The sequence below is a fragment of the Xiphias gladius genome, chromosome 1 (genome assembly GCF_016859285.1).
Source record: "Xiphias gladius isolate SHS-SW01 ecotype Sanya breed wild chromosome 1, ASM1685928v1, whole genome shotgun sequence".
NCBI classification, from domain to species: domain Eukaryota; kingdom Metazoa; phylum Chordata; class Actinopteri; order Istiophoriformes; family Xiphiidae; genus Xiphias; species Xiphias gladius.
This window is the reverse complement of record NC_053400.1, coordinates 21,767,222-21,783,535: the sequence shown is the minus strand read 5'-3', so window position 1 is coordinate 21,783,535 and position 16,314 is coordinate 21,767,222. Positions and strand designations below refer to the sequence as shown.

General features: G+C 41.2%; 1 protein-coding gene across 1 annotated transcript in view; it reads left to right on the top strand.

Moving 5' to 3' along the window:
- Positions 1 to 16,314, top strand: part of igdcc3 (immunoglobulin superfamily, DCC subclass, member 3) — a 63,433-nt gene that overhangs the window by 4,541 nt on the left and 42,578 nt on the right. Inside the window, exon 2 of the mRNA XM_040127252.1 lies at positions 2,965 to 3,270. Within this exon, the coding sequence (XP_039983186.1) occupies positions 2,965 to 3,270 (306 nt within the window). The remainder of the gene's footprint in view (positions 1 to 2,964; positions 3,271 to 16,314) is intronic.

Genomic DNA, 16,314 nt, shown 5'->3' with positions numbered 1-16,314 from the left:
AAGGAAGTATATAAAAAATCAGTAAAGCTGTTTAATCAACTCCAAATCAACACTGAACTGTCACTATCCTGTGTGCTGCAAGGCTTGATAACATTGTCTAATGTCATTTGACAGCTGAAAATAAAAAGCCTCATATATTTCAATCAATCTACATATAGGAAGGTTGAAGGTAACACTTTCATGTGCTATAAATCCTCATACTTGTCCAGAAGCATTTTACGCATTGTATAATATAAAGGACCTTATAGTAAGTATATAAAGAATCACTCTGAGAATTATCCATGTGTTGATCAAAACATGAAGTGTGACTGACTGGATGTGTGGCTGCGGGCTCTTGTTAAGCTATTTTTTCTGGCAGCTGGCAGCTTCCTGTGTGAAAACTTGATCTTTGTCGGACCAAAGGAACTGGAGCTCTGTGGCCAGCATCATTTTGGGGAGCAGCAGCCCAGGCAGCAGGATCACCGCCTGCCAGCTAAGGGTTAAATATTTCTCCACCACCACCCCCTTGTTTTTCACAAGTGGTAGCACTGATGTCTCTCTGGTCCCATGGCCATTTTACTTACCGTGCTTGTTGAGTGAAAAAAAGGGGAGGGGGGTGCCACATAAAGAAAGGATACAGAGCAAGAACAGAGGAGGAGGAAATGTTTCTTTGCATTACACTCCATATGTGATCTTCATGAAGGAGTGTGTCGGTGAATTCCTTGTCTGCACCTAGGGGGAAGTATTGCTTGGGTGGAATTTGAGGGACGAAGCCGGAGGTTCTCTGTTTTGACCCTTGTGCCCCCCCCCACACTGCCCTCCCCTAGCCCCCCTCCCACCAGATTCCAGGGCCTGAGGCATAGACTGGTAGTGCTTAGTCCATCAGCGGCTGAAACATGATACCAAGAGAGCCCGCTAAGCTCCTCTTTTATAGTACCAAGTCAGGTCAGGCTGTTTACATCCTTTATTTATTGTTCTCCCACTCCCCCCTCTTTACCCTTAGAAACCGCAAATACAGAAAATCGTATCGTCTCACAACAATATCAAGTGAAAAGCATCACTCCAAACAGATATAACCGAGCTGGAGCTTTTAGTCACGGAGTATCGTTTTGTGTCGATGGGTGAAAAAAAAGAAAAAGAGAACAGATCACGGTGACAGAGTTGCTGCTACTGGTTCAAAGGTACAGCACATACAAGGCCATGCATTTGTGTGTTTCTATAGTACGAGAGAACACATACTCCAGATGAATTCAATCTATAGCTTATGAAATCCCCTTTGACTGTAGCCTGCAGGTACACTCAAGGCTTTTGATTTATAAGCTGTAAGGCCTGGCGAGCTGCTTTCAGTGACATGAAATTCGGAGCATTCTTCCTGTTTGTGTAGGTATCAGGGTTGATATGAAAAGTATTATTGTTAGATTCTCTTATGACCCTGGATAGTAATAAGAAGGTATAGAAAAGGAAATAAGTACAGCTTCAATAACTTATCAGAAAAAGTGTCAGCTTAAATTAAATGAACATTATGTTTTACACATGAGAGATCATGTGACCGCTGTTTTACCCTTTTTGCTTTGGCTTTTAGTTGATTTGCATATCTTTTTGAGCTCTTGTGCCCATATGTACCTGCACTCAGCTTCAGTTCCTGCAAGAAAATTCTGCCAGCAATCTTGCAGTCAAAGTTTCAAACTAAAGGTGACTGTGTATTTACTGAAAGGGTCCCCAAACTCTAGAACAGTCTGCCTATTGAAATTTAAAGGAAAGTAAGAACACTGAATTGCCATGAATTGACCATTGACACAAAAAAGAGAGTGACAAGTGGTTAATGTAAACTTAAATAATGTTTGAATGGACTGGAATCATGGTTGTCTCTCTTTTTTTTAAAGACAAAGTGTGATATAGTGACAGTGTCTGTTTGCAATCCTTTCCTCATAAACTTATTAATTGAAAAAGGACCATGATTTGGTATTCAAGCAAAATGCAATTCCCAACTGTGAGATGTCTCAGGAGCGCACGGCAGCCTATACTGTAGTATGAAAGCGTAGTTGGAGACAGATTTATATCGTCATTTTTACATAGCTATTTTTGGGGGGACTTTTTGTGCTTTATTGCATAGTGACAGTGGAGAGAGATGACAGGAAATGAGGGAGACATGGGCAACAGAGGTCTGCAGCCGGACTCGAACCGAGGATGTTGTGTTTCATGGTCAGCATCTTAGCCTCTAAGACACAGGGCCACTCCTATGTAGCTATATTTCACAAAGAAGTCTTAACTTAGTGTCCACTTATTTGCTTTATCTGGAACTTTAATGGAATTTGACCACATCAACTGAGCAAACTCCATCTGCTGAGAAAAAGTATGGTGTGAAAAAGCAAGTAAGTGGACTTTGAATTAGTTTTTTGTTAAAAAGCAGTGGTCCACCGGTTGGTCAGTCTTTACATACTTATGCCGTGCTTGTTCAAACCCACAAAACAAAAATGAAAAAATAAAGTTTTTAAATTTAGTAGTGCGGATCCCAGTTTCTAAACATACCATATATGTCAGCTGAATGTTGAAATTATATGAAATTTATATAAAATGATGAGCAAGACATATAGAATACTTTCATTCGATGGCAAGTCTTGGTTTAAAACCAAAAGTGTGTGCATTCCTGACATAGAAAGTGGGTGCTCAAGTGAAGAATTATAAAACAGTTGTCAAAGGAGAAAAAGATGGCACTCCATAAAAGCTTGTGTTTGAGTATTTCTCTTAGCATAACCATAGATTTAATGAACAGTTGGAACAAACTGTTGCTTGAGCCAGTGAGGAGTAAGATGACTTTTTACAACCTTAAAGGTACCTCGGGGGAAATGAAAATGAAAAATTGGATTTTAAGGGTTTAAAACGACTGTTTTGCTGAACAAGGTCAAGAATGGACATTCATGCTAAACAATATAGTTATCATTTGTGTGTGTGTGTGTGTGTGTGTGCGTGTGTGTGCCTCTTCAGGTGTGATGTGCGAAGCGGAGCTCTCCTTCACCCTTGAGCCCAGCGACATCATCGCCGTACAGGAGCAGCCCCTCATACTCCACTGCCAGGTGGACGGCATCCCCCCAATTACAACACAGTGGAGGCATAATGGCCTACTTTTAACTCAGGACCAGCATCATACCACCTTCATCAATGGCTCACTCCTGATCGGTCACTTCCAGAAGACTAAATCCGATGGCTCATCTGACGAGGGTGACTACGAGTGTGTGGCCCAGAATTCTTTTGGGCTGGTGGTGAGCAGGAAGGCCCGCATTCAGGCAGCTAGTAAGTCTCTTCTTTGATCTTTGGCTTTTATATTTTGAGGGCTGTAATTGCTCTTCATGGAGGCATAAAAAACATTTACATGTGCTCACTGTGAACTTAATTGGGTTTAAATCTATGCATTGCACAGGTTTTGCTTGTTAGTCACCTGATGCCGTACGTAAGGCAACTAACACGGTTGGCCATGTTTATGATTTTGTCTTGTTATTAGATGTTATTTGATTGTGTTCTCAGTATGTTAAGAAATCATGATTGGACAAGCAGAAACTGCAACCACAGCCACCTACTTAAGTTTGATTAAGTTGTGATCTGTGTTCTCTACAAATGTAAACACTGTAATTGAAATATTGCCTCAAGAAATCACATTTCAGTCTAGTCCCAATCATTGGGGTATTGCTGAGCATGTAAATGTACTTAATATCCCTGGCTGTGGAGTCATTTGAATATTTTACTATCATTCTTTGAGTGTAATGAACTTTCTGATGCTCATCTACAGTGCTGCTTAGAAATTCAAGCCTTTGAGTTGAGCATTAACAAGTGTTCATGCTGGGAGTCTCCAAGCTGCTTTGTAAGAGTGCAATAAGCTCGAAGCAACCCAGCAGCCCACTCCCTGTTAGAGGCATCAAGATAAATCTTCTCTGGCTTGAGCACCAAATCTCTTATTTGAAGCCATTCTTGATCACCATTAAGTTCCCAGCATTGTTGCCATGGTTCATTTACAACATTTTTATCATATCATAGTGAGACACTCTGACTCTCCGGCCTCCTTGCTTCTCTTTTTCTCTCACACACATACAGTGCATGTCTCAACTTACTTTACATCAAAAGCATCAAGGATGTGCACATTCCCCTGTGGACATGCTGAGCTGCAGAAGTGAGTTTAGTGATACTGTACTGTTACACACTGTGCTGCGTTAAGACTTTTTAAGGGCTCTGTTATGTATATTCTGTAACACAGAGATGGACAAAGGCTCACAGAAGCCTGTTGATTCCTGGGCTGTGTGTAGACAGCACACTGCTGTGCTGTTGTGGCCAATACAGCTTTTCCACTCAGTGGGATAGGGAGGTTAGCATGGACGTCTCACTGGCTGAAGGGAAAAGTCACTACATCTCAGTGGCTGCCGCTGTCAAATAACTGCTACCTTTTAAGGCCTCACTAAAGGGTTTTTCTTTTTAAAGGTCAGAGTGTGGCTGCAATTTTAGAACATTTTTTTTAATTCTGCACCAGGGAAAAGTCATCAATATGGTCCCCCTATTTTTTATTTCACACAATTCCTTTGACATAGTGGTAAGAAGGCATGAGGAAAATGAAAATCTATTGATTTATGACCACAAAGTTTATCGCCCAAACAGGGTGCAGAGAAAACAATATTATTATCCAGATGATTTATACAGCAGCAATGTACAATATATTATTTAAAGCTTCAATATCTGGTAGCATTCACATATTGTTTACTTAAAGTTCAGGCTTTGTTGTTTTCTTGAAACCTGTAATGAAAAATTCTGAATCAGAATGAGAATCAGTTTGATTACTAGCTGAGTGAACAGTAATTGAAATTTGTTGTAATGGTTGCAAATTATTCAGTAATCACATATAATTTTAAAGTTACAAGGTAATATGAAATTGTGCCACACAAATTAGTCTCTCAATGTAATATTCAGCAAATGTATCTTTTTAAATTCAAGAGTTTAATACCATATGAGCATTGAAAAGAGAGAATTGTGTAAGTATACAGCAATGCTTCATCACTTATCTGTTTCTGAAAAATTGAATGTGGATTTAACCTCAGTGAATGAACCTGACCTTTACCGACCCTTGGGCCTGACTGCTCAGGTTCAAAATCATTCATAGTGGAATTACTCTGTTTTGGCTGGGCTTTGCTCTCCTGCAGACCTTTCCAGCTTTTCCTTTTGACCTGTATTGATTAGGAAGGATTACTGAAAGGCACATTCTGACCCCTGACCTCTGACCTTTTGGGGTGTGTTAGGCAGTCTTTTGGCGAGGTGTTGAATGAGTAAAGGCTCTGCAGTAACTCCTTAAGGGAGTCTCACTCGTATCAAGGCAGCAAGAAGCCATCACCGTGAAAATAATCCTCCATAGACCCTGTCAAAGGGACTCGCAAGATAAAAATATCTTACTGTAAAATGTCCCCATGTTACCCTACATTGCCCACAAATACCTTCTTTATTTTGGAAGATTTGCCACAAAACAGCAATGTTGGTATGTCACTGTGCGTTTGACCATGTTTTGAGTTTTCATTGATTTGCATTGTGTGAAAAAATGCCCCAATTATTTTAAAAGTCAAAATAATGGGGCTGTCATTGCGCCATTAGTTGTGGTAGTTGAATTCCTGTCTGACCTCTGGATCTTGTACTTTCCCTGTTGTGTTTAGTGATGCATATGCCCACTGTTCACAAGCAGGCGTAGCGGCTTTCCTCTCAGCTTTTTTTCTGGTAGGCTGTCTTGAGAAGGATTTATAGATGATTTTTGAATTACAGTTCATTCAGGAAAATCGTTATCATTCTTCAGTGCCCAGCTATTTGCACTCCTAAGCCTCCAGGTTCCTGCGGGCGCCTGTTCCGTGTTCCCCTGTTGATCAAGCCTCAATATATTTTATTTTTAATTTTTATTTTTATAACTTTTATGTATTCAGTCTTTAATTTAAGATCTTATGGGAGCTTAATCCTTGAAGTGAACTATATTCAAAAGGGGTTTGGACACTCACTGGTCCATTTCATCCTCTACTGGCCCACCAGAGTTCTGCGCTGGGCATAAATTATTTGGGATAAAGGGTTTTTTTTGCTTTTGAACAGAAATGGCCCAAAACAAGTTAATGCTCTCCTTAAAAAGGTCCGCGACTAGTGTTTGTTTCTTTTTCTGTTCCAAGTGTTTGTTAATGTTGATGCTCTCTTTGTGCTTTTTGGGGTAATTTGCTGTGTTATAGTCACTCTTTCAACAGAGCTCTGACTTGTACCACTGTGATGCAATGGCTGGTGTGATTACTGAAACCTCTTTATAGCCCTCCCAGTGGATAAAGCCTCCATCTTACCCTCCACACTACCTCCCTCCATAAATTTCACTTTTTATTTGCTTGACAACCATTTGTGTGAGCTCACTGTCGGGGGCTGGTGTAGGACGGACTCCCCGTTGCCCCTCTAAATCGACAGTCGGACCAGGAAACACTTTTTTCCTCCAAATGTTATCTCTTTGATGGTTCGTTTCTCTCTCTCTCCGTCCCTCTCTCTTTCCTCAGTTTCTGTAGGACGTCCTCATTAGCTTAGGTTCAGGAAGCTTTTCATCATTTGGATGAATGACAAGCCTAGTACAGTGGACCAGGCCAGGGCTCCTGCCCCTCCCCCACAGCACACCAGCGTCACCAGGCAACACACCACAAAAGCCCCCCGTTACAAAATAGCTTTTAGGATCAATTGAAATGACTTGCTTTTGTCTGTTTGTCTGAAGTTAATTGGAAAGAGTTGAAGCTTTTTTAGGAAATAATTTATTTTTTTCCCCCAGTCCCATTCATATGGGGAGACTGTAATTGACCTCAGGGACTATTCAAAAAGATTTGCAAACACAGTATGAATTGTGCTGAGAAAAGGCAAACGCAGTGCAAACATGAAAACACAAATAGTAAAAATGCAATAAATGAGAGTATAATAACTGTGCATTATATTTGTCAGTCTATTGTTTATCTGTAGACTGCTTCAGTGTTGATATAGAGCCCTTAGTTGCTGGATTATAATTTCCACCTTGTTTCATTCTGAAATTATCACGGTAAATTGTACTGCTGTTATAATGGTAGGCTTCTGAATGAGACTTTAATGAAAAAGAAGAAGCCAGGGAGCTGTGGAGGAGAAAATTGGAGAAGGCAGCGGATGCCTGTAAGTTTATACCAAACCCTCTCACGTCTGTCCAGTCAAATGTGTAGCTGTGGAGAAGTTGAGAAGTTGCAACATGCTACTTTTAAAAGCTATGTGGCTTGCCACTCAGCCCCAAACAGCGGTTAGTGAGAGATATTTATGGGGAGCTCAGGTTAGTTTACACAACAGTGTTTGTATGTGTGCATGCGCGTGTATTTTGAGGGTCGACGATGGCTCTCAATCACCCTCCGACCTTCCTGTCCCCACCCCTTTCATGGCCTCTTGCCTGGATGAATGCTGAAGCTCCATCCCTGCATCTTCTTGTAGCTCTCTTTGTCTGTGAGCCAAACCCCGCCCTCGATGCGTCCCCCTCCTACCCTTGCTCCTCTCTGCTCACTTGACACGAAGCAGGTCATCTCTGTGTCATATAGCTTAGCCAACTAAATGCCATATAAGTTTGTCCTGACATTTAAAATGAAGCCTCTCAAAGTTTTCTTTTAATCCTTGCAAAATCTAAATTAATTCATGCAAAAAATCTACTGCATGTTTTGACATTACAGCATTACTAACTTGAGGAAAAGTCATATGCTATTGCCATCGCATGCCACAAAGCAAATATAGGATAGCCACTGCTGTATTCCTCTCACCGATATCATTGCTCTCATTGATATTCCTGTCTTGAAAACATCACATTGTACTAGTGCATATGGACATGGCCTCAGACTGCCCTGCTCCTTCCTTTGGGCAGGTATTTGAGCTGATGTTAAACCAAAGTGTTCCCCCCTGCTGTGTGGTCAGGGCCCCTCCATCTGTCTGCCAGTGTGTCAGAAGGATTGAGGAAGAAAGGGCTTTTTCTTCTTTCCCCTGTACTGATGAGGCGGGCTGAAGGGATGAGAGCTCTGTCCTCTGCTGTGTAATTACACTAGAAACAGGTTTATTACTGTACACCTGCAGACTAAATACTCAGATCTCTTTTCCTGATTATGCATGCTCTATTTGATTCGATTTAGAGTTGGCAACAATGAAGATGTTTTATTAATTGTTTTAGAATAGTAATTTGCTTTTCAGATTGTGTTCAACGTAGGTCCTTCTCCTATACTCTGGTTATATACGAGCAAAGGCAAGGGTAAACTGCCAATTTTATTGTCTCTCCCTCTCTCTCTCTTTTTCTCTCTGTCTCTCCCTCTGTTCTCTGTTCTCTGTCTCTCCCCCCATGCCTATAAAGATACTGTACATCCTCCGTGTTTTTTGTCAGCAAGCTGAATAAACCCCAGTACCGAATGTCCCTAATGACAACTCTGGATATTTGCATTGACAAATGCTTAAGCTTGTCCAGCTCTCCTGGGGGGGAAGGGGCAGGGTGAATCTCTATTATTTTTGAAGATGACACATCATTGACCTTGAGGCAGTGGAAGAATCACCAAGGGATCCCATGCTGTCCAATACTGTCTTGTTTTACTGTATGTCCTTACATGGTGGTGGGTAACAATGGGGTGTCTGTGAGATGCAGTGTAAAATTTGGGTTCAGTTAGATTTCCAAACCAATTTAAATCACTTGTTAATTGATAACTAATCAATTATTATTAAATACATTCATTTTTGTTTGTATTGTATACAGTATTGATAACGCTGCATGGTTGGAAATAGTAAGGGCATGCACCCTAACTTGCTTTCCAGAATTACATCAATTGCATTCCCTCTATCCCCATATGTCAAGACTGAATGGCTAATACAACAAAATCAAGAACACAGTGGTTGCTAGTGTGCTTATATCCTGAGCCATACTGACAGCCATGCACAGCGGAGAGCTATAACAATCTACTGTTAGAGGGGAGCTGCTTCATTATATGAGGGATGAGCTACTGCGCGGAGCAGAATGGGCACCCTTATGCTCTAAAAATATCTGCCTGTGTAAACAACATCACTTGGGAAATCAAACCACTAAAAAGGGGAAGGGATACTAGAGTGGTGAAACAGGGTGACGGAAATATTGAACTTTGCTTATTCCTCCAGGCGCACCGTCTCCATGTTTGACATGCTTTTAATCTTATTTATGTTTTTCTGAGAGTGATATAGTAACAGTTATGTAATTATAAAGTTACATATAATCGTTTGGGAGGTTAAGGACTGGATCTGTTAACCCCTCACATTACCAGAGAGTCTGGGCCAAAGTCCCATACCAGATTTCTCTTCTCTTGTCGGGGGGTATGAATCGGGGATAAATCAGCCCAAAACTCCTGTAGTCTGAGCCCGGTTTAAGGGACCCAGAATTTAACCCCGAGGAGCCCCACATGGAATAATAGCAGGGATTGATATCAAAGTATCTAGAGACTGAAATGAGTGGATCCAATTAAAGTCCATGCATGAAGTACCATACCAATCCATTAAATGTTCAAGGAGAATCAACCATTTTGAACATTGTGCTGAGGTCAGACTTAAACTACTCAAAACTGTTTGGTTTAACATGAAAATGTTTAAAAATGAAAGACAAAATGTATATGTTTATCTTTTACACCACTTGATTTTCCTTCAGTTTCTACTTATTTCTGTTTATAGAGAAGTTGGCAAGGTGCCAAGAATTTCTACAGCCATCTTTGGAAGATCTGTGTCTTCCCTCTACTCCTGACTTGCCCTTTCCTTCTTTAAAAGTGTAATGCAGTAAAAGTTATTATAGTTATACAACATTCGTCCTTTATAATTATATTCTGCATATTTCTTTTACAGCAATACAACCAATTTGGTGCAGCTCATAACTGACATGTGAATATGTGGCTGGAAACATCATTTGTACCGGAGTCACATACAAATCCCACACTTTCCACAGGTCAAAAGAGGGAAGCGTTAAATCCAGATTGATAAAAAGGTGGGAATGTGAAAAAAAGACAAACATGACATTAGAGTACAGAGTAACCAGTGGTCCTATAATCATCAACGTACTGGCTTGCTCTCATTTTTCATTGGTTTAATTAATTTAAACATCTTGTTCTTCCTTTTAATGGGGCTCTTTATATATTTAACAGATATATTTAGCTCTTATCCAGAACAACTTAAAATGCATGAGCAAACTTTGACCTTGTCATCACAAGATGCTGCCTCCTCCCACTGTGCCAACTTTTCTAGCAGCTGCTCATGAGTTGTTTACACTGCAGCTGATCCTCCAGATAATGCCTTTTCAGATAATGTCTTTTTATTTCACTGTCATACAAGGGAGTGTTAACTTTGCAAAACGCTATACTTGGATGGACTGGAGTTATATTTTAGTTAAAGTGAATGCTTTACAGAAATAGCTCCTCAGTGGGTAGCTCCTAACGCACCCTTGTTTGATGTTTGTGTAGAATGTGTGTGTTTGTCTATCAGTGGATGTGTCTGTGATTCTGCGTGTACATCTGACTGCATCTGAGCTTGTGTGCTGGACAAAGTGGGACTCTGTTAATGACGTCTGTGTTGTTCTCCATATGTTTCTTGGTCACCCTAGCTATTCTGAAACAAACAAATGAAAAGGGGGGCCTAAAATTCCTTCTGCCTGCTTTTAAGGCCCACAGGAGGAATTCCAAAGTAATAGAGGTGAAAGGTGAAAGGAGAGAGCAGCAAAAGGTTGGATGATGCGGACCAGTCTCCAAATGCTGGAGTCTGGCTTTGCAGTCTATACACGGCAATCTAGCATTGACCTGTTTTGATCTAGACAAATCCACCGTGATCTCCTCTCCAAGGGTTTTTCCTGTACCAAGCACGTGTAAGTGATGAATCCTGTGTTTCCACGCTGGCCTGTTTGCCTTTTTGTCATCTGTAGTTCACCTGGCCCTTGGAAGAGGGTGTTGAATTTTAGTTCTCCAGAGTGAAGACAAAAGTAGTATTTTGTGTGGTCCAAACTTCGGGTTTTGGGTGTGTGACCATCATCGATATCAGAATGAGGATGTGGTTTAGATTGAGGTAAGGCAACAGGGAATCAAGTTCGTAAGTGGAGGGTTCTCCTAAGGATGTAGGCACAACGATATGTGGGATTGTACTGACCCTGCATGTTGGTGTTCCTATGATTCCAGGCTTCACTAGAGGCTTTGCTAGCTCTCGCTACTGCCCCGTCACCGCGCTTCACTACACTTAACAGAGCCTTTATGGCCAGATTGTGCAGTGAAAAGCCTTTACAAGGTCTGCACCATCCACCAATAAAAACACCAAAACTCCCTCTTCCTGTCTTCTCCTTTGGCAGACCTTTTGATTTGCACGTGTGAAATTGTGTAATAAGGATAAAGACAGACAGGGGGTGGAGCCAGTCGTGGATATTAGTTAGTGTTATTAGTGGTAGAGATAATAGTGAACATAATAGTGTTATCTAATTACATTATTGCCCCTTAAGTTGTTCACAGACACACACACAAACACACAGGGCCCCTTATTCCAGTTTTCTACTTTGTTTAAGCAGGGATCAGGAAATCTTTCTGTGCTGGCCAATAAGCAGAGGAGTGGCAGACAAAGACCAGTCAGTGATGGGCAGGCAGCAGCTCTCCTTTGGGCCTCAGCCACCTCTCCCCTCTCTAGCCTGTGTATGTGTTTGTGTGCGTTGGGGTACCTCTTGGAGCAGAGCAGCAACTATTGTCAGTTGTGAAATGCAGGCCAGTGGAGTGGCTGGGAACAGGCAGAGGCTGTGGAGATGTGCAGCCTCTGGTGGCTCTGCTTTGTGACGGTGGCCTGAGCGTTTGTTCTCCTGACCGAATCGGCAAGCTGCGGCTGAGGCCCCCTTTTGTCACTGCTGACTCTGGGTGGGTGTGTTTCCCCTTGCACCCTCCCTCCCCCTTCTTCTGCCTCTGTTTCAGCACTGACTTAGAAATAGAGGGGTCAGAGGTCATGAGGGGCTGGACGATGGAGAGGGGGGTTTATCTGGGAAACGGTGACCTTTTTGTGTGCACTAGGGCAGAATACCCCTCCCCTTCTTTTTTATTCTCCTCCCATTGCATTTCCCCTCCTCCAACGCTCAGCCTCCTGCTCATTCCCCAGTGGGGACCCATCCCCCTGTCTGATGGCCCTGGGGCAGTGGCAGTGACCTTGGCTTTGGCAATGAAATAAGGTGGCCCAAAACCTGCCACAGAATCACAGCTCTAACCTTGCCCTTTCCCAAACACAAGACATTTATTTGTCTCTGTCATTTGTTTTCTGTTTTCCCACAAAGGCTTAACAGTTAGTCTCTGAGAATAAAAGTCAGTTCTATACGACAATATAGTTCTTTACCTCTATTATTGCTGTTATTACTAGACGTGTTTCAGCCTGAGAAAGTAGAAAAACATTTGACTTTCTTCATACAATTATAATGATTAGGTTCTGCATTAAAGCTATTATTTGACCACAAAACTGACAGGGCTCAATGACTGCTCACAACATGGTTTAATTCCTGTCCTCAAAGTCAAGTTTCCAGCTTTGCACATTGAGACTTATTTTTCACTTTTAATGGAGGCTAACTGGTATTTGTGTTCAGCGAATGATGGGTGGGTGTGTGTGTGTGTGTGTGTGTGTGTGTGTGTGTGTGTGTGTGTGTGTGTGTGTGTGTGTGTGTGTGTGTGTGCATTGCAATTGTCTTTTCTGTTACATTCTGAAATAAGAAATTTACTGTAAAGACATGAACTCGTGGGGATCAACACTGAAAATAAAAAAACAATGTTTACACTCTTTTCTCCATAGTTGTCACATAGGGACAGAGCTCCAAAAGTGTTTGGGGTTAAAAGACTGTCAGGCTCCAGTGTGTGGAGTCTGTCGCCAGGGATAAAATGAATTCCACAGGAACCAATTAGAAGAGGTTGTTGCTGGCATAAGATGAAAGATTTCTGGGGTGGCCAATTTCCTCCTGACAACCTGTTTGCAATGTCTGTATTTTTGTTAGCATGTATCACTTTTTGGAATCAAATTTGCAACATGTACAGTTCATGGGGCTTATATGATCACTTTTTGTTACAAATTATAATAACATTCAGTGTTGTAAATTTACAGTAATTGAGATTTAAGAATGAAAAAGGTGAAATTCGCTTATTTAGAGTGGTTGCTCATCAGCATATAACAGACAAAAAGCACGTGTTTTACAATATTAAAAGAACAACCAGATGTTGTTCAGCAACTACATTTTATGAAGTAAACCTGCAGTGAATCAACTGTGTTGATAATAAATGCATACAACATTTCTAAACAATAATCTTTACACATAACAATAATGAAAATAATTGCAGCCTGAAATTCCACGAGCATTGATTTGAAAGCCTTGTACTGTATGATACAACATGATTTAACATAGTTATGCTTCTAATCACTTAATTTGCAGCATATGTCAAAAGTTTTCTTTGACAGCAGAATTAATTTGATTTTGATATAGAAGTGTAGGTGGCTTAGAAGCATTCATTTGAGTTATTATAGTGGCAGAGCAGGTAGGCCACAGCAAAACAAGCTGCTATCATCAAAACAGTCAGGGGTAGATGAAAGTGGAGAGAGGTAGGGAGTAAAATAGAAGGACCATGTGTCGGTGGTCTCAAATGATCTCTGGGCCCCTCTGGCTCTGGAGGCCGGACCTTGAACCAGGAAGGAACATTCCATTCCGATGCTGTGCTGTGACCTCCTGACCCCAGCAGCTTTGTTTCAGGGCGGCTTTCGATAGGCAGCAGGATGCGAAGCAGCAGTGGTGGGCTGGCTTAGCTTGAAGAAGCACGCCTCTGCCGTTAGAACATGCCGGAAAACTGCTCCCCTGATCCCAGAATCGTAATTCATCACTGTAAATTGCACATTACCTACGCTTAACATCAAATAAATGCACTGACATGGACATGTGCACACTCTGGCACAGGCTCATGGGCAGTGACTGTACATACCTGGACCTGCTGTTAGTAAAAAAAACAGCTAATGCGCAGTTTGCCTTCCTTCTTCACATAGACATGTTACTGAGGGTTTTTTTCCTCTCTGAAAGCAGGACTGAAACATCTAATTCCCACCTCAAGTGATGCGTTAGCAATTTTAGGATCTATTAAAAGAGATGTTTCAACTGGCCTTCTTTCAGTCAGTAGCTGCTGAGCAGATGAGATGTGTTTATTTTGTAATCATATATATAATTTGTATCATGCGTTCAACTGGAGACTTCAATCATATTTATAAATGTATCTCAGCTTTTTTTTTTCTTTGTAAAAGTGGTTTCATGTCATGTTTTAGTAAGTCATAAGGCGGATCATTTCATTGCGTCAGCATGAAAAGGTGAAACATGATGCTAGTGGCCCTCTCCATTTGCCAACATAGGCATTATTTGTGAGTAGGAAGACAGTTTTAGAGTGTTAGCTGGCTGATGGCAGGCTGGAAGAGCCTGTGATATGTGCTTATGTCTGACATCTTATGGTAGTGCTCCTCCCATCCATTGCAGGGACCAGATGAGACGAGAGCACACCATTCAAGAGAACCAGCACTACAGGCAGCTTGTGTATTCTTTGTCAACCTGTTTGTTTTTAGGACATTATTTTACATGATTTCTAATGGCAGAGTACAGACACATTGATAGGTAACTGAGGGGCTGTTCAGAAACATCCCAGATGTTGACTTTCTGTCAGGGATGCACTTGTGCAACATATCACGATATTTTAAGGTAAAAAGTCATTTAGTGGGACAAAACACTGATGTTTTACGCTTGGCTCCTTCAAATGTTAAAAACAGGAATAGACTAGGTGGCTTAGAGCTGAAACGATTAGATAAGTAATCAATAGTTGTGGAAAGTACAGAAAAGTTCACAGAAAATTAAAGGGAAACTATTTTGATAATTTATTAGTGTTTTTTTTTTTTCAAGCAAAAATGCCAAACATTTCCTGGTTCCAGTGTGAGGATGTGCTAATTTTCTTTCCCTTTATATGACAGGAAACTGAAAATCTTTGGGTTTGGGACTGAAAGTCAGACAAATCAAGCAAGTTAAACATATCCCTTTTTGGACATTTTATAAACAAAGAGATTAACTGAGAAAATAATCAAGAGATTAATTGATAATAAAAGTAATGGTTAGTTGCAGCCCTAAGACGATCTATGCAAACTATCTCACCTATGAGGAAACTATCTAAAGAAGTAACCAGAAATGAATGCTTGCAGCTGCTTGAAACCACAATTTAGCATTATATGATAATCCTGATTAATTGACAGGAATTTGATTTACAGTAAGGAATCCCTATTACGACAAATCATATATTTTATACCATTGTTCGTAAGCCCTAGCCTTCAGGGTTTTTTTCCATATTAATAAATGTTTCTCTCAATTTATTTAAATCCAGAGCTGCTCGTTGTTTACTCAAATCCTGAAAAATGATATTTCATTATCTGATAGAACAGATATACTATCCTAACAAATCCAGTGTCTGCACAATCTTTGTTTGCACACACGCTATAGGTAGAGGCAGAGACAAAGGGCTTTCATTTCTCAACCCATGTCTTGTAACACTAAGTGGTTATGACAGGGACTGTACTTGCCTCTCCTCCCTCTCTTGTTCTGCTCCTCTTCCTCTGTTGTTATTTTTCTTCGTCAATCGGTGTGAACTAGTCTCATGCGGTGGGCGTGGCAGAGGAGTCACACATGTGCGTACAAAAGGAGCTGGGGGTTACTGACTGCATATTAGCATGCATTCATCAGGATCAGCCAGTTTGGAGAGGGGGGGGGGGGGGCGTAAAACCCCAGTAGCAGTAATAAGCAGCAGTATCAAACCCTGGTGACCACAGTCAGCTTGCACCCTGAAAGGAGCGAGGGAAACAAGGTAGTGAAAAGAAAAGAATAGGAGTCAGACTTTGAGTTTCCAGCTGTCTCAACAGGAGGATGTGGTGGTTACAATAACTGGATGTCACAAAACGAGGCAATGGCAGTTTTCCATACAATAACAGCTGCTTCTCTCTTTGTCATTAACTTAAATGCTCCATGCATTTAAAGGGCTGTCACTGTAGCTGCCCAGGAATTATTCTGCATTTATTCCATCGCCTATCTCTTTTTTCCATGATACAGAATGTATTAAGTTTAAGTCTTCAGCACATCTGCTTACATATACATGAATGTGTTTCTGTGTTGCTTCCACAAGTTCCTAAAGGCGTGCAGTAGTTGGGGGAAGTATCTCCCACCTATATTGTTGGTAATGATTGATGTTACAACATCTCTCCTCCCAGTAACTGAGCTTTTGCTTACAGAATAGAGCATCTGGG